Below are 14,954 nucleotides of genomic sequence, written 5' to 3' on the forward strand. Positions count from 1 at the left end.
TGCATATGATTAGTGTAAGTATTCGACTAATCTTAAAAGCAAACTATAAGTTGAAATGTGAAGGTTTTCCTAGACTTTTAACATGTTAAAGCAAATATAATTCAATGTTTAACATGGATTCAAGTTAAACTGCCCAGAACATTGCTGGTTCATGTGTTAACAATTGTGGTTTACCAGAATATTACAACGGAATTATTAGCATTTCACCACAGATTAATTTTAAAGAAAAGAAAAGAAGAATATATATTTAAATCATTTTGGTTTTATTTAAACTCACTGAATTTTGTCAATTTTCAAATTTTGAACTATATTTTTCAGAGTGACTGCTACAACTTCATCAAGATCTTGTTGGTCCACAAGGATGAGATCTTGGTGTGTGGCACGAACGCCTTCGACCCACGGTGCACCTGGAGAGCTGTAAGTATCACAGTGACAACAACAATCTCTGTGTTCATACAATGGAGGTGATGTTCCCAAAATGAAATATTACATCTCCCGCTGTTAACAAGCATATGTTTGACGTTTTATGTAAGAGGTGCAGCTTTTGCAACTTAAGAAGTGTTCCGAAAACTTCACATAAAATGACTGCTCCTCTTATATATTGTTAGTCGCTTTGTAATGGCAGGTGTTAAAGATTATAGAGGAAGTAGAAATAGAGAATAGAAAAATTACACAGACTCACTAACTTAAGTCTCTTATTTTCAATGCTCTCTTTTAATGTCAATCTTAGAGATTACATTTAGGTATGGTGAGGGGTATACATTTGGAACTGAACAAAATAAAAATAAAGTAAACCCCCCTCCCCACATCACAAAACAAAATAAAACTTGAACATAATGAAAGTGGGTACTTTGAAAAGGCTAAGAATAAAATAATGCTGTTCTTTTGAGCGAGGAAACTATTTGGTTTAATTTTAAGCTAGGAGTATCTGACTTTTTTTGTTTCACAGGCTGACAATTTGACCGTCATCATTGACACAATTGATAATGCTGATGGTTTCTGTCCGTTCAGTCCCAAACACAACTCGACGGGGATCATCACAAGCAAGCGCGAGTACATCAGCGCCACCTCAGTGGACAGTGCTGAGAGGGATCCGGTCATCTTTAGGATCTTACCCAGCGACTCCAGGCTCCGCACCCGGCAAAACTCTAAATGGCTCAATGGTAATCTCTTATTACCTACATGTACTGCAATTCTTCTTGAAATGACCTGGTTGGTTTATCTTCAAAAGTAAAGGTTTTTGATCCACTGGAAGATGCTGTTGCTTTACATTATTGTGCCAAGAGAGATAACTCTAATTGATTTACATTATACATTCATTTCAGAACCAGATTTTGTGTCTGCCTATGAAGTGGATAACTTCATTTATTTCTTTTTCCGAGAAGTAGCTACTGAATACATCAACTGTGGCAAGGTAAATTTTTGTCAAAACTTAAATGAATATTGAATTTCACATTATTTATTCTTTCTTGTATGTATGTATGTACAGTTGAACCTCGAAATCTTGAATACTGATATCTCGAATACAATGGATATGTCGAAATGATTTGTATGTCCCAACCACTTACTTTTAAAGTATTTTACGCTCGATATCTCGAATACTGGGATATCTCAAAGTTTTTAAACAGTCCCAGCTAGTTCGAGATAATGAAGTTTTACTGTATATGATGAATATTGAATTTCTTTTAATTTTGCAGAGAATCTATGCAAGAGTAGCAAGGGTTTGTAAGGTAAATTTTTTAATCAATTTTTCTTGGAAATTTGCAGAGGATTAGTTGAACTGTTTACTGTTCATATATAAAACTTGATATTATGCAAATGATTTTTAAAGATCTTTAAAATTTCATGTTGACAACTAAGCTTAAAGATATCTAACAATAAGATGAACACATATTTGGTTTTACCTATAGTCTGACAAGGGAGGCGACATGCATTTCAAGGATAACTGGACAACGTACCTGAAAGCGAGGCTGAACTGCTCCATACCCGGGGAATATCCTTTCTACTTTGATGAACTCCAGAGCACGTACCTCCTACAGAGTAACAATGAGTCGCTGTTGTATGGGGTCTTCACTACGCCAGAGTAAGCTATTATATATGTGGAAAGAGTTTTAGTGTCAAGTCACTGTGATATCATTTATATTCACATTACATGCTGAATGCAATTCCATGCTAGCAAAATTCTTGCTGGGGATTTTGGAATTTTGTCATTAAGAAAAATCTCTGGTTCATGAAATATATTAAATGTATAAATTATATTAGGTTATTTTTATTTGTAAATATAATGCAAATATAAAGTTGCATTGAATCCTTACATTTCTGTGTAGCAATGCCTTGCCTGGGAGTGCTGTCTGTGCATTCAATATGTCTGCCTTCACCACTTCATTTGATGGTCCATTCAAATATCAGGAGGGTGCTAGGTATGCCTGGGAGAGGCACAATAACAAGGAGCCATCTCTTCAAAAGGTAATGATGTAATCTGTGGCATGAATTCCCACATCAACAATGACATAAAAAGGAGACTTTTCTAATGGCAAGAAAGAAACCTAAGGGATGTGGTTTTCTATTTTCTATGGATTGAAGATTTCTGCAGATTTCAAAGTCATTATGGTCATTCTTGAGATCATAATAGACATTTGCCAGGACAGATTTTCTCCTTTTTCTTCCCCTGCCAATTACATCTACTTAACACTCTCAAAATCCCAATTATGGTACTAGAAATTATTGTGAAATAGCTACATGTACATACGTAATTACTACATACTAGTATAAAGTTAAGATAGAATGCATGCAGTGTCCATAAACATTTTTGTTTTCTAATCAAGTCCAATAATTCTTTATGATAGTCATGAATAAAAGAAAGGGCCATTTATGATAGTGTCCAGAGAAAGATACATTGAAGTAGTCTTACACCAGATGTGTACCATGTTTAATTTGTCTTCATGATAGTGTCCAGAGAGCAGTACTTTGAAGCGGTCCTCCCAGTCTACAGAAACAGAGAAACACAGTAAATACCAGATGATGGACAACGCAGTCCAGCCTCACACCCTGTCACCAGTCCTTCTGGGACCAACAGAAAGGTCAGGGTCACTGATATATGATAAAGTGCTCGAAATTGCAAATATTTAGGGCCCTGCATATCATCTCCTTCCTTGGCCCAATCTGGCTCATACTTCACCTACAGAGTGCCTTTGGGTATAGGTAATGCAATGACCTTAAACCATGTTTCTAGGTCAAAGGTTAATGTCAAAGCAGAATTATTTGAAAAATCCTTGTGCGGATCATATATTATGATCCCTTTGACCAATCTGCCTCATAATTCACCCACAGAGTTCCGTTGGTCAAAGAGTGTGCTGTGACTTGAATGACATTCCTAGGTCAAGGGTCATGGTCATATCAGACCATGCCAAAAAAAATTCAGAGCATATTTACTCCCACCTTTAGCCCTATCTGACTCATGCTTCAAATAAACAGAGCTTTTGAGCAAAGGGTGAGCAGCAACATTAAGCCAAATTTCAAGGTCAAATGTGAAGGTCATAGCTGATTTCTCTAAAATCCAGTTTAAAACCACAAATTTATATCCCAATGGCTTAATTTTGCTCATATTTAACCCCCAAAAACCTGTTGGTAGGGGGAATTGAGTTTGACAAAGTTCTATGCCAACCTAAAATTTTTAAGTCTTATGTCAATGTCAAAGCAGAATCCTCTAGAATGCATTTATCCTATTTTCTATTATTAAGTTGGACCCTTTGAGATGGTTGCCATCTCACTGATGCCTAGATTATTCTAATCTTATTACCAAATCTATTGGTCATGTGCTCATGGGGCTGATATTGGGTTAAAATAGTATGTTTCTGATACTTGGCTGTCAGTTTTTTTTAAAAGATTAATCAAAATTATAAAATGCAGATAAATGAAAGGGTTGAATAGGAATAATTTTTTTAAATTTCTGGAATGTTCACACCATATTACATGTGGTTTTTTTTTTTTTTTTTAAATCTGTTTGATTATTGTGGCAATTGCCTCAGTATCACCTGTAAAGGTTGAAACAGTTTTACATCTTGACTGACTTCTTCAGGTGGTCCCATGTAGTGGCAGACACAGTGGTGGGGAAAACGGGAACCTTCAATGTGATGTTTCTGGCCACCACTACGGGAGTGATTCGAAAAATGCTGAATCTGCCGACAGAAAAGGAGCCTTGTCTGATCGAGGAAATCAAAGTAACTCCAAATGGAGACTTTAAGCCAATCAAACAGCTCAGAATCTCAAAAGAGCATGTAAGTATTGACCATGCAATCAGGTTACTGTCAAAGGATTAATTATCACAATGAAAATACAAAACCAATTGTATTTGCATTTTTTCATACATTAGTTGATGAACTGAAGGTCAGCTCTTTTTTCAGTTACTATAATGTGTTCATGATTTTTATGTAAATAATTTAATTATATAACTTTCATAGACTATACACTGATATCCTTTTCTTTCCAGAATGCTCTCTATGTGTTCATTTTAAACAAAGTTATGAGAATTCCATTACACCGGTGTGAGAGGTTTTCCTCAGAGGAGTAAGTCATCTCTGGATCCCGACAATTCATTTGCCTTTTTTTTCCTCAAACATTCATATGAATCATGATTATTTGTTTTCCTCTTACCTCTTTTTATCTCATCTTTAGGTTATGCCTGAATGCGATGGATCCCTACTGTGGTTGGGATTTGGGAGAGAGCAGGTGCTCTCCTGCTCCCAATGGTGATCCCAGCTTGTCCTTCTGGAAACAGGATGTATCATCATGTCCCGTACATAAACATCCAGGTAAACAACGTTGTACTGACTTGGTTTTATGAAAGGTTAATTCAAGTTTTGTTTGACAATCTTTCTGTGCGACAGATCAACCTTAATCTGTTTATTCCCTTCAACTAGGTGTAAGTTTAAGAGAACATTTAAGGTTAATTTGTTCAATGCTGCCTACATTTAAAATATCCATGATAACACATGTTGTTCTACTGGATAATTTTTTGTTGCTGTTAAGGATGTATATCGTAACCTTAAATTTTAATACATGTGATCTAGCTATGGGGCAATAAATCTTGGTGGAGCTAACATTTGGTCACATAAACAAATATGACTACTGTATACAGGGAAATGTCCCCCCATTTTATTTTTGCCTCCTTTTGCCCTCATTGTCAGCAGGCAAATTTAAGATTGGGCAAATTCCGATGTCTCAAATTATTTTTCCGTAAACACAACTGTGTCTGGACTAATTCAAAATGGGGCGAAACTTTTTACAAGTGTAGAAGGGTAAAATTTATATGGGCAAAAAATAACCCTGTATTGATACGGTAATCATGGGAGAGTAAGACTGAGATCAACTTGTCCGAGGTTTTTGGAGCTAGATTTCCTCTCTGTTGTTTTTGACACCGATATTTCCTGATTTGACAGTCGATGGACAGTGGTCTAACTGGTCAGCATGGACGTCCTGTAGTCAGGCAGGGAACAACCCCTCCCAGGGGAACTGTCTGTGTCGGCTGCGGAGCTGTGATGATCCACCTGCTCTGTACGGGGGCAAAGATTGTGAGGGGTCAGCGGTGGAGGTAGCCAACTGTACAAGTAAGTAACAGGGAAAAATCTTAGATGAAAATCTTAGAATAAGATGTCACCATTCACCAAATTTAAGAAACAGATTGGTACATGTACGTTTTAAAAATGTGAAGGGAGTGGCGAGATAGGGAAACAATCAAAAACTACAATTTCACTTTTTTTTCTATGCATTAGATCAAACTTTTATATGGTCTACAAAGTCTGACTGAATAATTTTAACAGAGTTTCGTGATTCTGCTATCAGGACCCAACCAAAGTAGCTTTAAGATTTTTGTAGAGCTGTTTATATACCTACTCAAGTTACCGTAAAAAAAACTTTCTTATAAACAAGCTTGAAATAAGATGCTCTATTTGATTTTTTTCTTGTACATTTAGTTACAGGAACAATACATGTTCTTTTGATTTTTCAGTTCATGGACAATGGTCTGAGTGGACGTCTTGGTCAAAATGTTCTACAACTTGTGGAAATGGTCAGCAAACAAGGTCACGGTCCTGTACGAGCCCGCCCCCCATGAACGGCGGTGACGACTGTAAACCGCTGAGCCGTGACGAGGAGTTCAAAGCCTCGGTCAGACCCTTCTGTGTCGGAAACCCAGCTTGTCCAGGTAGGCTTCTTTTATGTTGGAATTCATGAATTATTTGGAAAAAACTATTTTGTTTTTCAAAAGTGGTTTACAAAATAAAATTGCAACAAAAGTTTGGCGCTCCCGATTTCATGTCTCATTGATACAAAAAAGCAGACTCACAGAAATATGTGTAAATCAAGAGATCTACAGTAGATTTGTTGGAGTATTTTGGTCTTTTGTCAGATGACTGTATTCATTACATTATTTCTGTGGTGTGTGTTGTTTTTTTGGTTTACTTTATTCCTACTCAAAGATAGAATTTTATAAACTAGGTGTACAGTACAATGTATAAGTACACATATATATATAAGACATTTTTCAATGTATATCCAGAGCCTCCTGTGAATGGGAACTGGTCCGCTTGGACACCCTGGTCAGACTGTACGGCAAAGTGTAACGGGGGGATCCAAACCCGCCGTAGGTCCTGCTCTAACCCCCTTCCTCAGCGAGGGGGACAGTCCTGTGCAGGGAACATTAACGAATGGAGAATGTGCAATAGTTACACATGCAAAGGCAAGCTAGATGTTAAAAACTTTTTGAATAATTTTTGAAGATAATTAAGCCTCAAATAATGTAATTTTGCAATTGTTTAATATACTGGTATTTGTATAACTATTTGTAAATTTAGCTATATTTATATGTAGAACTGGATTATGGAGGAGCAAATTTGTTTATGGCAATTAAACCAAGAAAGAAGTACCAATGCTATTGTGTTTAAAAAAAAAATATTTAAAAATTGATATTTGTGAATGTTGTAGATGAGCAGAAGCTTACTCAGTGGACTCCCTGGTCAAATATAAACCAAACTGCAAGTGGTTACTGGGTTCAGAGGTACCGCTTTGCCTGCACGGCAAGTGTTCCAGACCCGAAACTCATCAAGACCAGTCATGTCAAAACTCATACTCGCTTCTGTACAAACAGTACATGTTACAAACCAGGTGAGATATCCAATGGTTCACAAATTGACACAAAATCCCCACTCGATCGGGCAGTCAGAAAGTTCTGCAAACACAGACGAAAACTGTTCAACAAATTCTGCAACTGTCGGACATTAGGGGTATTCCTTATATGTACTAAGTGTTCAAGATATGGATGACCTGGTGAAAACTTAGCTACTAAGGTTTCCTTCATATTGTAAGAGTTTTCTGGACTCTGGTGGAGCCAGCTCCTTAAACTAGATATGTCTCACTGCCGGAAAGCAATGAATTGTCCCGATTCCTCCCCCTAAGCCTAGGAATGGAAAACCAGTGACTTTACTAACAGCGTTCAGTAGCAGTAGTATTAGTTTGTGTGTGTGTGTTTGTTTGTGTTATGTGCTTGTGACCTGAGAGTCATTCTTACAAGAAGAGAGAGATGTGAATGCAGGAAAAGTCGTCCCTCATTGCACAGGCATGAACATTCTAACCAAGTTAGAAACACAGCATCTTAAGAAGACTTATTCACTAACTTTCATGATGGAGAGAAAAGTGGCTGGGCTGAAAGGAATGTCAGATTTCAGCACTATTAATGTCGTTCTTCGAGATATCCAATCTCTATATTATAGTTTTTCAGATATATTTATTGTTTTGAGAAAAGAATTTTTGTATTCATTATTTCATGTGTCTGGTTTACATGTACATCTGGATGTAGATTTAAGACACTTTCCTTTTGTGAAAAGGTATTTGTAAAGGTTTGAAAAAGATCGAGTCACTTGTTAATGAAAAATTCAATAATGAGGAAATTTCATTTGTTTTGTAGGGTGTGTGCATGATCATTGTTTGTACATGTGTATTTGTCAAACATTTCATTTCATATATTTATACATGTATATATTTCATGCATCCATTCTTTGTTGTCAGAAGATTTAAAGCGGTAAATTTGAGGTGTGCGATAAAAAATCTTTCTGGATCACAATTTAAAATTTAGACCAATTCTAAGTAATGAACAATTAGGCTAACAGAACCCCTTCTTTTCCTGGTACAAGTATACACGTATTTCTTGAGATATTAATTTTCAGGTAATTAACACAGCATGTGTTCAACCAATTACGGAATTTTCTCCAGTTTCTGATCAGATTTATTCTTGTGCATGTAATTAATTAATTTTTTTCGGGGTTGAGAGTCTTGTGAAATAACTTGCAATTATGATATTAACAGTGATTTACATTATGAAAAATCCTAATATAGAAAAAAGGATCTATTTAGATTTTTTTAACACACACTGAAAATTACTGCTTGAATTTGAAATTAATTAAATGTATCCATTATTATTTTTTCTTGATCGTGTCTGATCATGAAGTATGAATGTGCTACTCTTAATTGTGTGCTCTGTTTACAACTACAAAGCAAGACTTGTTATTTTAGAACTACACAGTGCAATATCCACTTCATTGAACAGCACATAATCCGTGCTATCACTTGGTTATTATGTTGCCATACTTTTTTTTGTAAAAAGCCTGTTGTTATTATGTAGATATTTTGTTATTTATTTTCATTTTTGTTATAATCTTTGTAATGTATGATTGATATGTATTTTACACTCAAGTAGATACTTACTTTTTTATTGTAACAATAAGTACTAGTGCCTGACTTTAGTTACAATGTAGTATTGACTTGGTCAAATTTAGCTTTACAAGGTTATTAATATTTTATTTTGATCTTGACTTTCAAATTGAGCACCAGTTAATATTCCTGAGTTGTTCACAGCTCTTCTCTCTTTTCCCTATTTCTTTTAGACAAGAATGAAAAAAATTATATGATACATTTTTAATGCTGCATCATGATGTGATTAAGTTTGTCAATGAATGCACCTTCAAAAGAATATATAGCCAGCAGTTTATTATAACGTTTATAACACATGGATGCAAAAATAGGGTGCAAATAAGACGATGCTACTCAGACAATCAATTAGGGTCCCTTATCAAAGCTATAGCTCAAACTAAAACTGCACCTGACTATAAAAGCAACACTTTTTTTTAAATACTTTAATTTTATATGACAGAGAACCAGAGTTTATATGACTGTTTTTAACAACCATGATTTTTCTTAAAAAGTAATAAAAAAATTTAAGTCAAAAATCACCAGGAAAAATGGAAAACAATCTGGACAAAAATGCTGTTGCTCCAAAGATTTGCAATGTAGGGACTACCCCATGCATAAAGCAAATGGATTTGCTTTAAAAAATCCAAAAGAAATTTGTTGTACTTCTCACCTATTGACAATCAATTAGTTACATGTACCTAAATGTAAAGTTAATTCATGGCACTCTTGATCCACCTGTTATCTACAAATATTTACCTTATATATATACTGTAGTGTATGTTTTATATGATTGTATTCTAAATGAATGGCTGTAGTGCACATTTGTGCATTATTAAGTCTCATTCATTGTATAAGGGGCAACTTTTTCTTTTTCTCACAAATTGAAAGTAACGTAGTTGTAAACAAATCTTTTTATCTGTATGGCCTTATATAAGATTTTATTTTTACAAAAAGCCAGTATAAATGAGAAAAGGGGAAATACACAAAATGATTTTCAATAAACAATATAATTTTGTGCATTTTGTTCTTTATTTTGTTTTCTTTAAGCTGCATGAGTAGAACTTTATTCTTTTTTGGTTTCGAAGTTTCTGCTTAATATAGCAGTATTGTTCAGTCTGCACAGTATAGTGTTTAAAGGATGACAACACTATAGACAGAGTAGAGTCCAAGAGATATATGTAAGTACTTGTTTTTTAATACTATCGAACATGATGGCAATGGTCCGTTTTAGTTATTTTTTGTGTACATATTTTAAAAACAGTCTGGGCTGCAATGAAACAGCTTTTCCAGCTACATAGTCAAAGCAGTTGAGGCTTCACTAAATGGCACAGGTTTTCCCTATGAAACCTTGGTATATATAATAAATCATATTACATATTATTAAAATCAAGGTGTTTGACAAATTGATATTTCTGAATGTTTAATCATTACGAGTATGAATTCAATCCCTTATCAAAGCAACTGCAATCGGTGATATCTGAAATTAATAAGGTTCAGGTTCTTGACGAGATGATATTTAATTATTGTCAGGACTATTTTATCATTGGTTTTAAACACAAATTATAATTTCTGTCATAGTTCTTACTTTGATGATGTACATATAATTATGATATTCACACAAATTTGTGTTCACGGTATCAAATATATTTGGTCATTGCTATTGTGTTCAATTGATATAGAAGTAGAACATAGAAATATTCTGTATTTAGTTGAAATAGAAGTAGAATTTATGCCACAGTTTATTTAGATTAAATTCAGAAAATGACTATAACAAAGTTGGCGCATGTTCTTTTGTCTTCTGTACTGAATAATGAAATACTGAACTTATATTTAATTTAGCGTAGCAGCATACTTATTGTAATATTTTTAATATGTTCAGATGAAAATGCGTATGGAATATTCCCTCTTCAGATCGAGTTTTACCAACATCCGAAAGTTGTTTTTTTTAAATCAAATATTTTATAGCTTACACACTTACTTTAGACTTACTTTCGTTGTTGTTATGGAAGTTCTCTCTCCTTATAAGAAAAATTTCAAACTAGTGTGAAAAACCATGGTTAAATGTTTTTGGTCTAAATTGGTGCCATGACCAGGATTGGTTCACCTTTAGTTACAGTAAACACTAAACGATGATTAGCTGATTGTGGTGCAATGATCAGAAAATATGAGTATAATGTTTGTACTACTGCCATCTGAAAAATGTGGCCGATTAAAAGTAAACAATAAACAATAAGGTTCTCGTGTAAACCATTTGTATTTTAAACACAAGTGATTATAAAGTAATTTTTTTAAAGGTGTGTTTTGAAGAAGAAAAATATATCATATATTATTTTAAAAATAATGATACGATAATTTTAATAACATGCCCGGCACATAATATCCTTTAATCTCACCAAAAACAACAGATGCATTAGTCTATAACTCTTCCGTGGATGGTGATTGGTCAAATTGGAGCACGTGGTCACGCTGCTCTGCGGACTGTGGGACTGGACAACGGTGGAGGTCAAGGTCTTGTGACAACCCGGAGCCCGCAGGTTTCGGACAAGATTGCCTCGGCCCTTCAACGGAATTCGCAACTTGCAACGAGCAAGAATGTCTTGGTACGGAAAACGTACTTTTTAGTTGCAGTGTGCAATACAGTTACTAATTAAATTTAAAAAAATAAAACTTGACTATTTTTTATTTTGAACAAACGTCTGTGTTTAAGCTACGTGGGGACCATGGTCTGTCTATTCAACCTGCTCTGTGTCGTGTGGATCCGGTACTAGAATCCGCTTCCGGTCCTGCCAGATACCCTATGTCGGCTTCAACAGTAGTATAGATATCGCCTGTGTGGGGATCAGCGAGGAGTCCGAACCTTGTATCCAACAAGTCTGTAATGGTGAGGCACTTTACTGTTAGTTATAAAATTTAACAGTTTATGATATTAAAGATAAATGTTATTATAGTAAAACATTTTATGATTATGGCATTTATCTGCCATTATGAACACAGATCTAGACATCATCTAATATCATTATGCGTTGTAAATTCAATAAGCTACTGGTACTTAAACCACGTGCACTAGACCCCAGGACTCATATTCTCTCTCTTGAAGCATTTTAATGTGTATTCACGATAAAATTTGGTTTTGTAATAAATCAATCATCGAGGTCCAAACCTCTTTTCTAGAGGTAGAATTTACTGGTTCATACATGTAGTTTAACCACTTACATAACAAAATACTTATTAAAGTTGTTCTCTGTTTCAGCCTCATTTAACGATTATGTACGTTTCTGTCGGCCTTTGTTTAAGATTTAATAAACAGTTTAATGTAATTCGTTTCAGACACAGGCCTGTGGGACGTTTGGTCGGCCTGGTCAGAATGTACCCCAGACAGAGTACAGTTCCGACACAGGGCGTGTCTAGAACACACCCCGGAGGAGTGTCGGGGTCAGAGCGTGGAGGTCCAGTCCTGCTTCTTCCTGGGCACAGGTACAGAGCACAAGGAAAATAACATCTTCCCAAGTCAAGGGTTTCTGATCCGCACCTCTCCTCTTCCTTTGTGGAGAGCGGAGTAGACCGAAAAAAAAACTGGCTAGCGAAGATGGGAAATTCGTTTGACTTTAAACGTGAAAAACGCATTGTCGTTGCTAAGAAATGTGTGATTTTTGTCACGAAGAACAAAACAGATACTTTTTGACATGTATTGCTATTATGATAGACTAGACGGAAATAAATTCGACATGCAAAGTTTAAAAAATAATAAGACAAATATAATACATCACCAAACAAATTTACTAGCAAAGGGGGAAAATGGTTTATGGCTCTTTTATCTAGGGAACATACACATCCATAGTCAGGTACTTTTACTCACTCTTTTAGCGATATACGAGATGCAATGTTTTCGACCATTAGCAATCAATAAAATGACATACGAGAGAACTGTTTTTCTTTCTGAAATTTCTACAGCCTTTTCCGCAAATATCTGCGACCATTCTTCCAGTATTATACAACAGAGAAAGTACTATTATTTAATCTTTGACGTGTAGCAAAAGTACATACTGAAACATGTAAACTGGTTCTTCATTTTGTAGGAACTGTCCTGAAACAGACGTCTATGGGATACAGACGTGAGTATACAATGATCCATCTTACTGTCGTCGGCTGCGCAGCTTTCTTCATGGGCGTGGTCATCTGTGTGGGAATATACATCTGTTTCCACAACTGGAAGAGCATCAGAAGCTACGACTTACAAAGACCAGCCAATGAAAACGTCTACGACAAGCCTCGTTTTGGATCGTTTGCGTCACAGCTGAGTCTTGACTTTTTGACGGTGAACAACAAGGTGTATGATTCGTGCACCTTGTCGTCACGTGGTACAGCCGTGATCAAAGACAACACGTTTAGAAAAGACAAATATAATAAAAATTTCCCGGAGAATATGTACGCCACCATACGGACTAATCATTCCTTAAGGACAGAGGTGTAGAAAGTGGTTCCTGTCCTTGCAGAGATGTGTTCGATTTGATACAACTCGAATTCACCCGCGAAATCGAATACATTTCTTTCATTTTTAATTATGTAAAACTTTGAAAGAATTCTTGATGGGTTTCCTTTAAATTAAAACAAAAGCTCTTGATATATGCATACAGAGAAGTGTCGTTTAAAAGTCTAGTCTAATAGGGTTATTTTAACAAATTAGTAACTACTCTATCATTTAGCTACAATATTTTCCATCATAGATTCTTGTGCGTGCAGGGAATTTTTTCAGCGTTTAAAAAAATATTTCATTTTTATCACGAATCAATACGCGAGGTTTCATATTTGTGTATTTGTTTGTGTTTGTGTTTTCATGTTTTTATTTAACTTTATTTGATTATGAATTCATGTTGTTATTTTAATTTATTAAAGCAATTGGTTGTGAGAATATTTGACTGTGATCCGCCATTAGAGACACCGTAGTTGACTCATGGTGTGTCTGTGCATTCATTTCATCATGTTTACATCAAGATCAGTAGATTTACGTCATAGGAAGGCACGGATGTAGTAAATAGGAACCTTTGCCCCCAAAAATGCACTTGAGGAACGAGTTTTAGCAGTACGTAATCTTACAGTAAATGTTGAGCAACTTAATGATTGAGTGCAAACAGAATTCGTGTTGATAGATTGAATTATCCTTTTAGGTACATGTTTCGTTTGTTACTACCATACCATCATCCTATAAGATTGGGCAGCTGTATGTAGCCAGTGCAACCCAATGCCAGCCCCTTTTTTTAATACACCCATGGCTCCAGGGAAGGGGGGGGGGGTTAAATGGTAACAATAAAGATCGGGGAAGGGGTCACAGAAAAAGGTAAAAATCGATCTGGTAAAAGACAACTGTAAACTTAAAATTTTTAGATTTTCTTGCGGTAGTATCATTCAAAGTGAGTTTAATTTCCTTTAGTAAAAAGTAAAGAAGACAATTTTATTTCATGGAAGATCAGTGCAATGGATATCGCCACCGTTTCCCTTCTTGAAGGGACGACTACATTGGTTTGACGAAGTCGGAATATATTTTTTGGTATCTTATAGTACATCCGTGATATCATTTTACTTTTGTTTATGTTTTATGTGTATGTTGCTGTATATATACGAATCAACGTTGTCACTACAAATTGTTAAATTTGCGTTCTTGACATTATAGAAATGAGAAATATGAGCTGCAATTTTTCATGTCGTATATTTTTGTTGAAAAAAATGATTTATTTTTGTTTAAATGACAAACAATATGATTTAAATAAAATTCTGTTACTCAAATTTGTGCAAAAACAGTAAATTAGATGATATGATTGAATTTACATGTAAGTGAACTTTTTTGTTGCAAAAATTGGTTTGCTTTATAAACCATAGCAGAGAAATCTTTCATTCAATAATGTGATAAAATATAACGATTTGTTTAGATCTTGAAAATCATAAAGGTTTATGTTTCATGCAAAGGCATCATAATGGCACAATTTTGCAGCAAAAATAAAAATTTTAAGAAATACAGCTCATGCTACTATAAAGGAGTGATATATTGAATGTTTACGTTTTATGATATTGTAAATGTATGAGTGTATTTATCAATATTCATCAACAAGTTACATGCATCATCATTTTGGTCAAATAAAAAAATTGTTAGAACTTTTGTTGCTTTCAGACCTTTAAAATAACACACCGGGAAAACGTCACTTGAATTAATAGTAAGT

The 14,954-nt window shown here is 35.0% G+C and overlaps 1 protein-coding gene across 8 annotated transcripts in view; it reads left to right on the plus strand.

The window, feature by feature from the left end:
• The window catches only part of LOC105322766 (semaphorin-5A), a 53,891-nt gene extending 39,002 nt beyond the window's left edge, over positions 1–14,889 (plus strand). For 7 of the 8 annotated variants that reach the window (XM_034471268.2, XM_066083948.1, XM_011421640.4 and 4 more), the window contains 18 exons: positions 319–417; positions 950–1,163; positions 1,326–1,414; positions 1,698–1,730; positions 1,911–2,083; positions 2,328–2,466; positions 2,950–3,080; positions 4,079–4,277; positions 4,490–4,566; positions 4,675–4,811; positions 5,439–5,606; positions 6,008–6,202; positions 6,557–6,736; positions 6,982–7,161; positions 11,148–11,342; positions 11,450–11,623; positions 12,070–12,216; positions 12,819–14,889. In XM_034471268.2, the coding sequence (XP_034327159.2) occupies positions 319–417; positions 950–1,163; positions 1,326–1,414; positions 1,698–1,730; positions 1,911–2,083; positions 2,328–2,466; positions 2,950–3,080; positions 4,079–4,277; positions 4,490–4,566; positions 4,675–4,811; positions 5,439–5,606; positions 6,008–6,202; positions 6,557–6,736; positions 6,982–7,161; positions 11,148–11,342; positions 11,450–11,623; positions 12,070–12,216; positions 12,819–13,213 (2,925 nt within the window). In that variant the 3' untranslated portion in view covers positions 13,214–14,889. Of the gene's footprint in view, positions 1–318; positions 418–949; positions 1,164–1,325; positions 1,415–1,697; positions 1,731–1,910; positions 2,084–2,327; positions 2,467–2,949; positions 3,081–4,078; positions 4,278–4,489; positions 4,567–4,674; positions 4,812–5,438; positions 5,607–6,007; positions 6,203–6,556; positions 6,737–6,981; positions 9,758–11,147; positions 11,343–11,449; positions 11,624–12,069; positions 12,217–12,818 lie in introns of those variants that run through there. The other variant, XM_066083949.1, reaches the window with a different exon arrangement.
• The last annotated feature ends 65 nt before the right edge of the window (positions 14,890–14,954 follow it).

The sequence above is a fragment of the Magallana gigas genome, chromosome 5 (genome assembly GCF_963853765.1).
Source record: "Magallana gigas chromosome 5, xbMagGiga1.1, whole genome shotgun sequence".
Classification (NCBI taxonomy): Eukaryota; Metazoa; Mollusca; class Bivalvia; order Ostreida; family Ostreidae; genus Magallana; species Magallana gigas.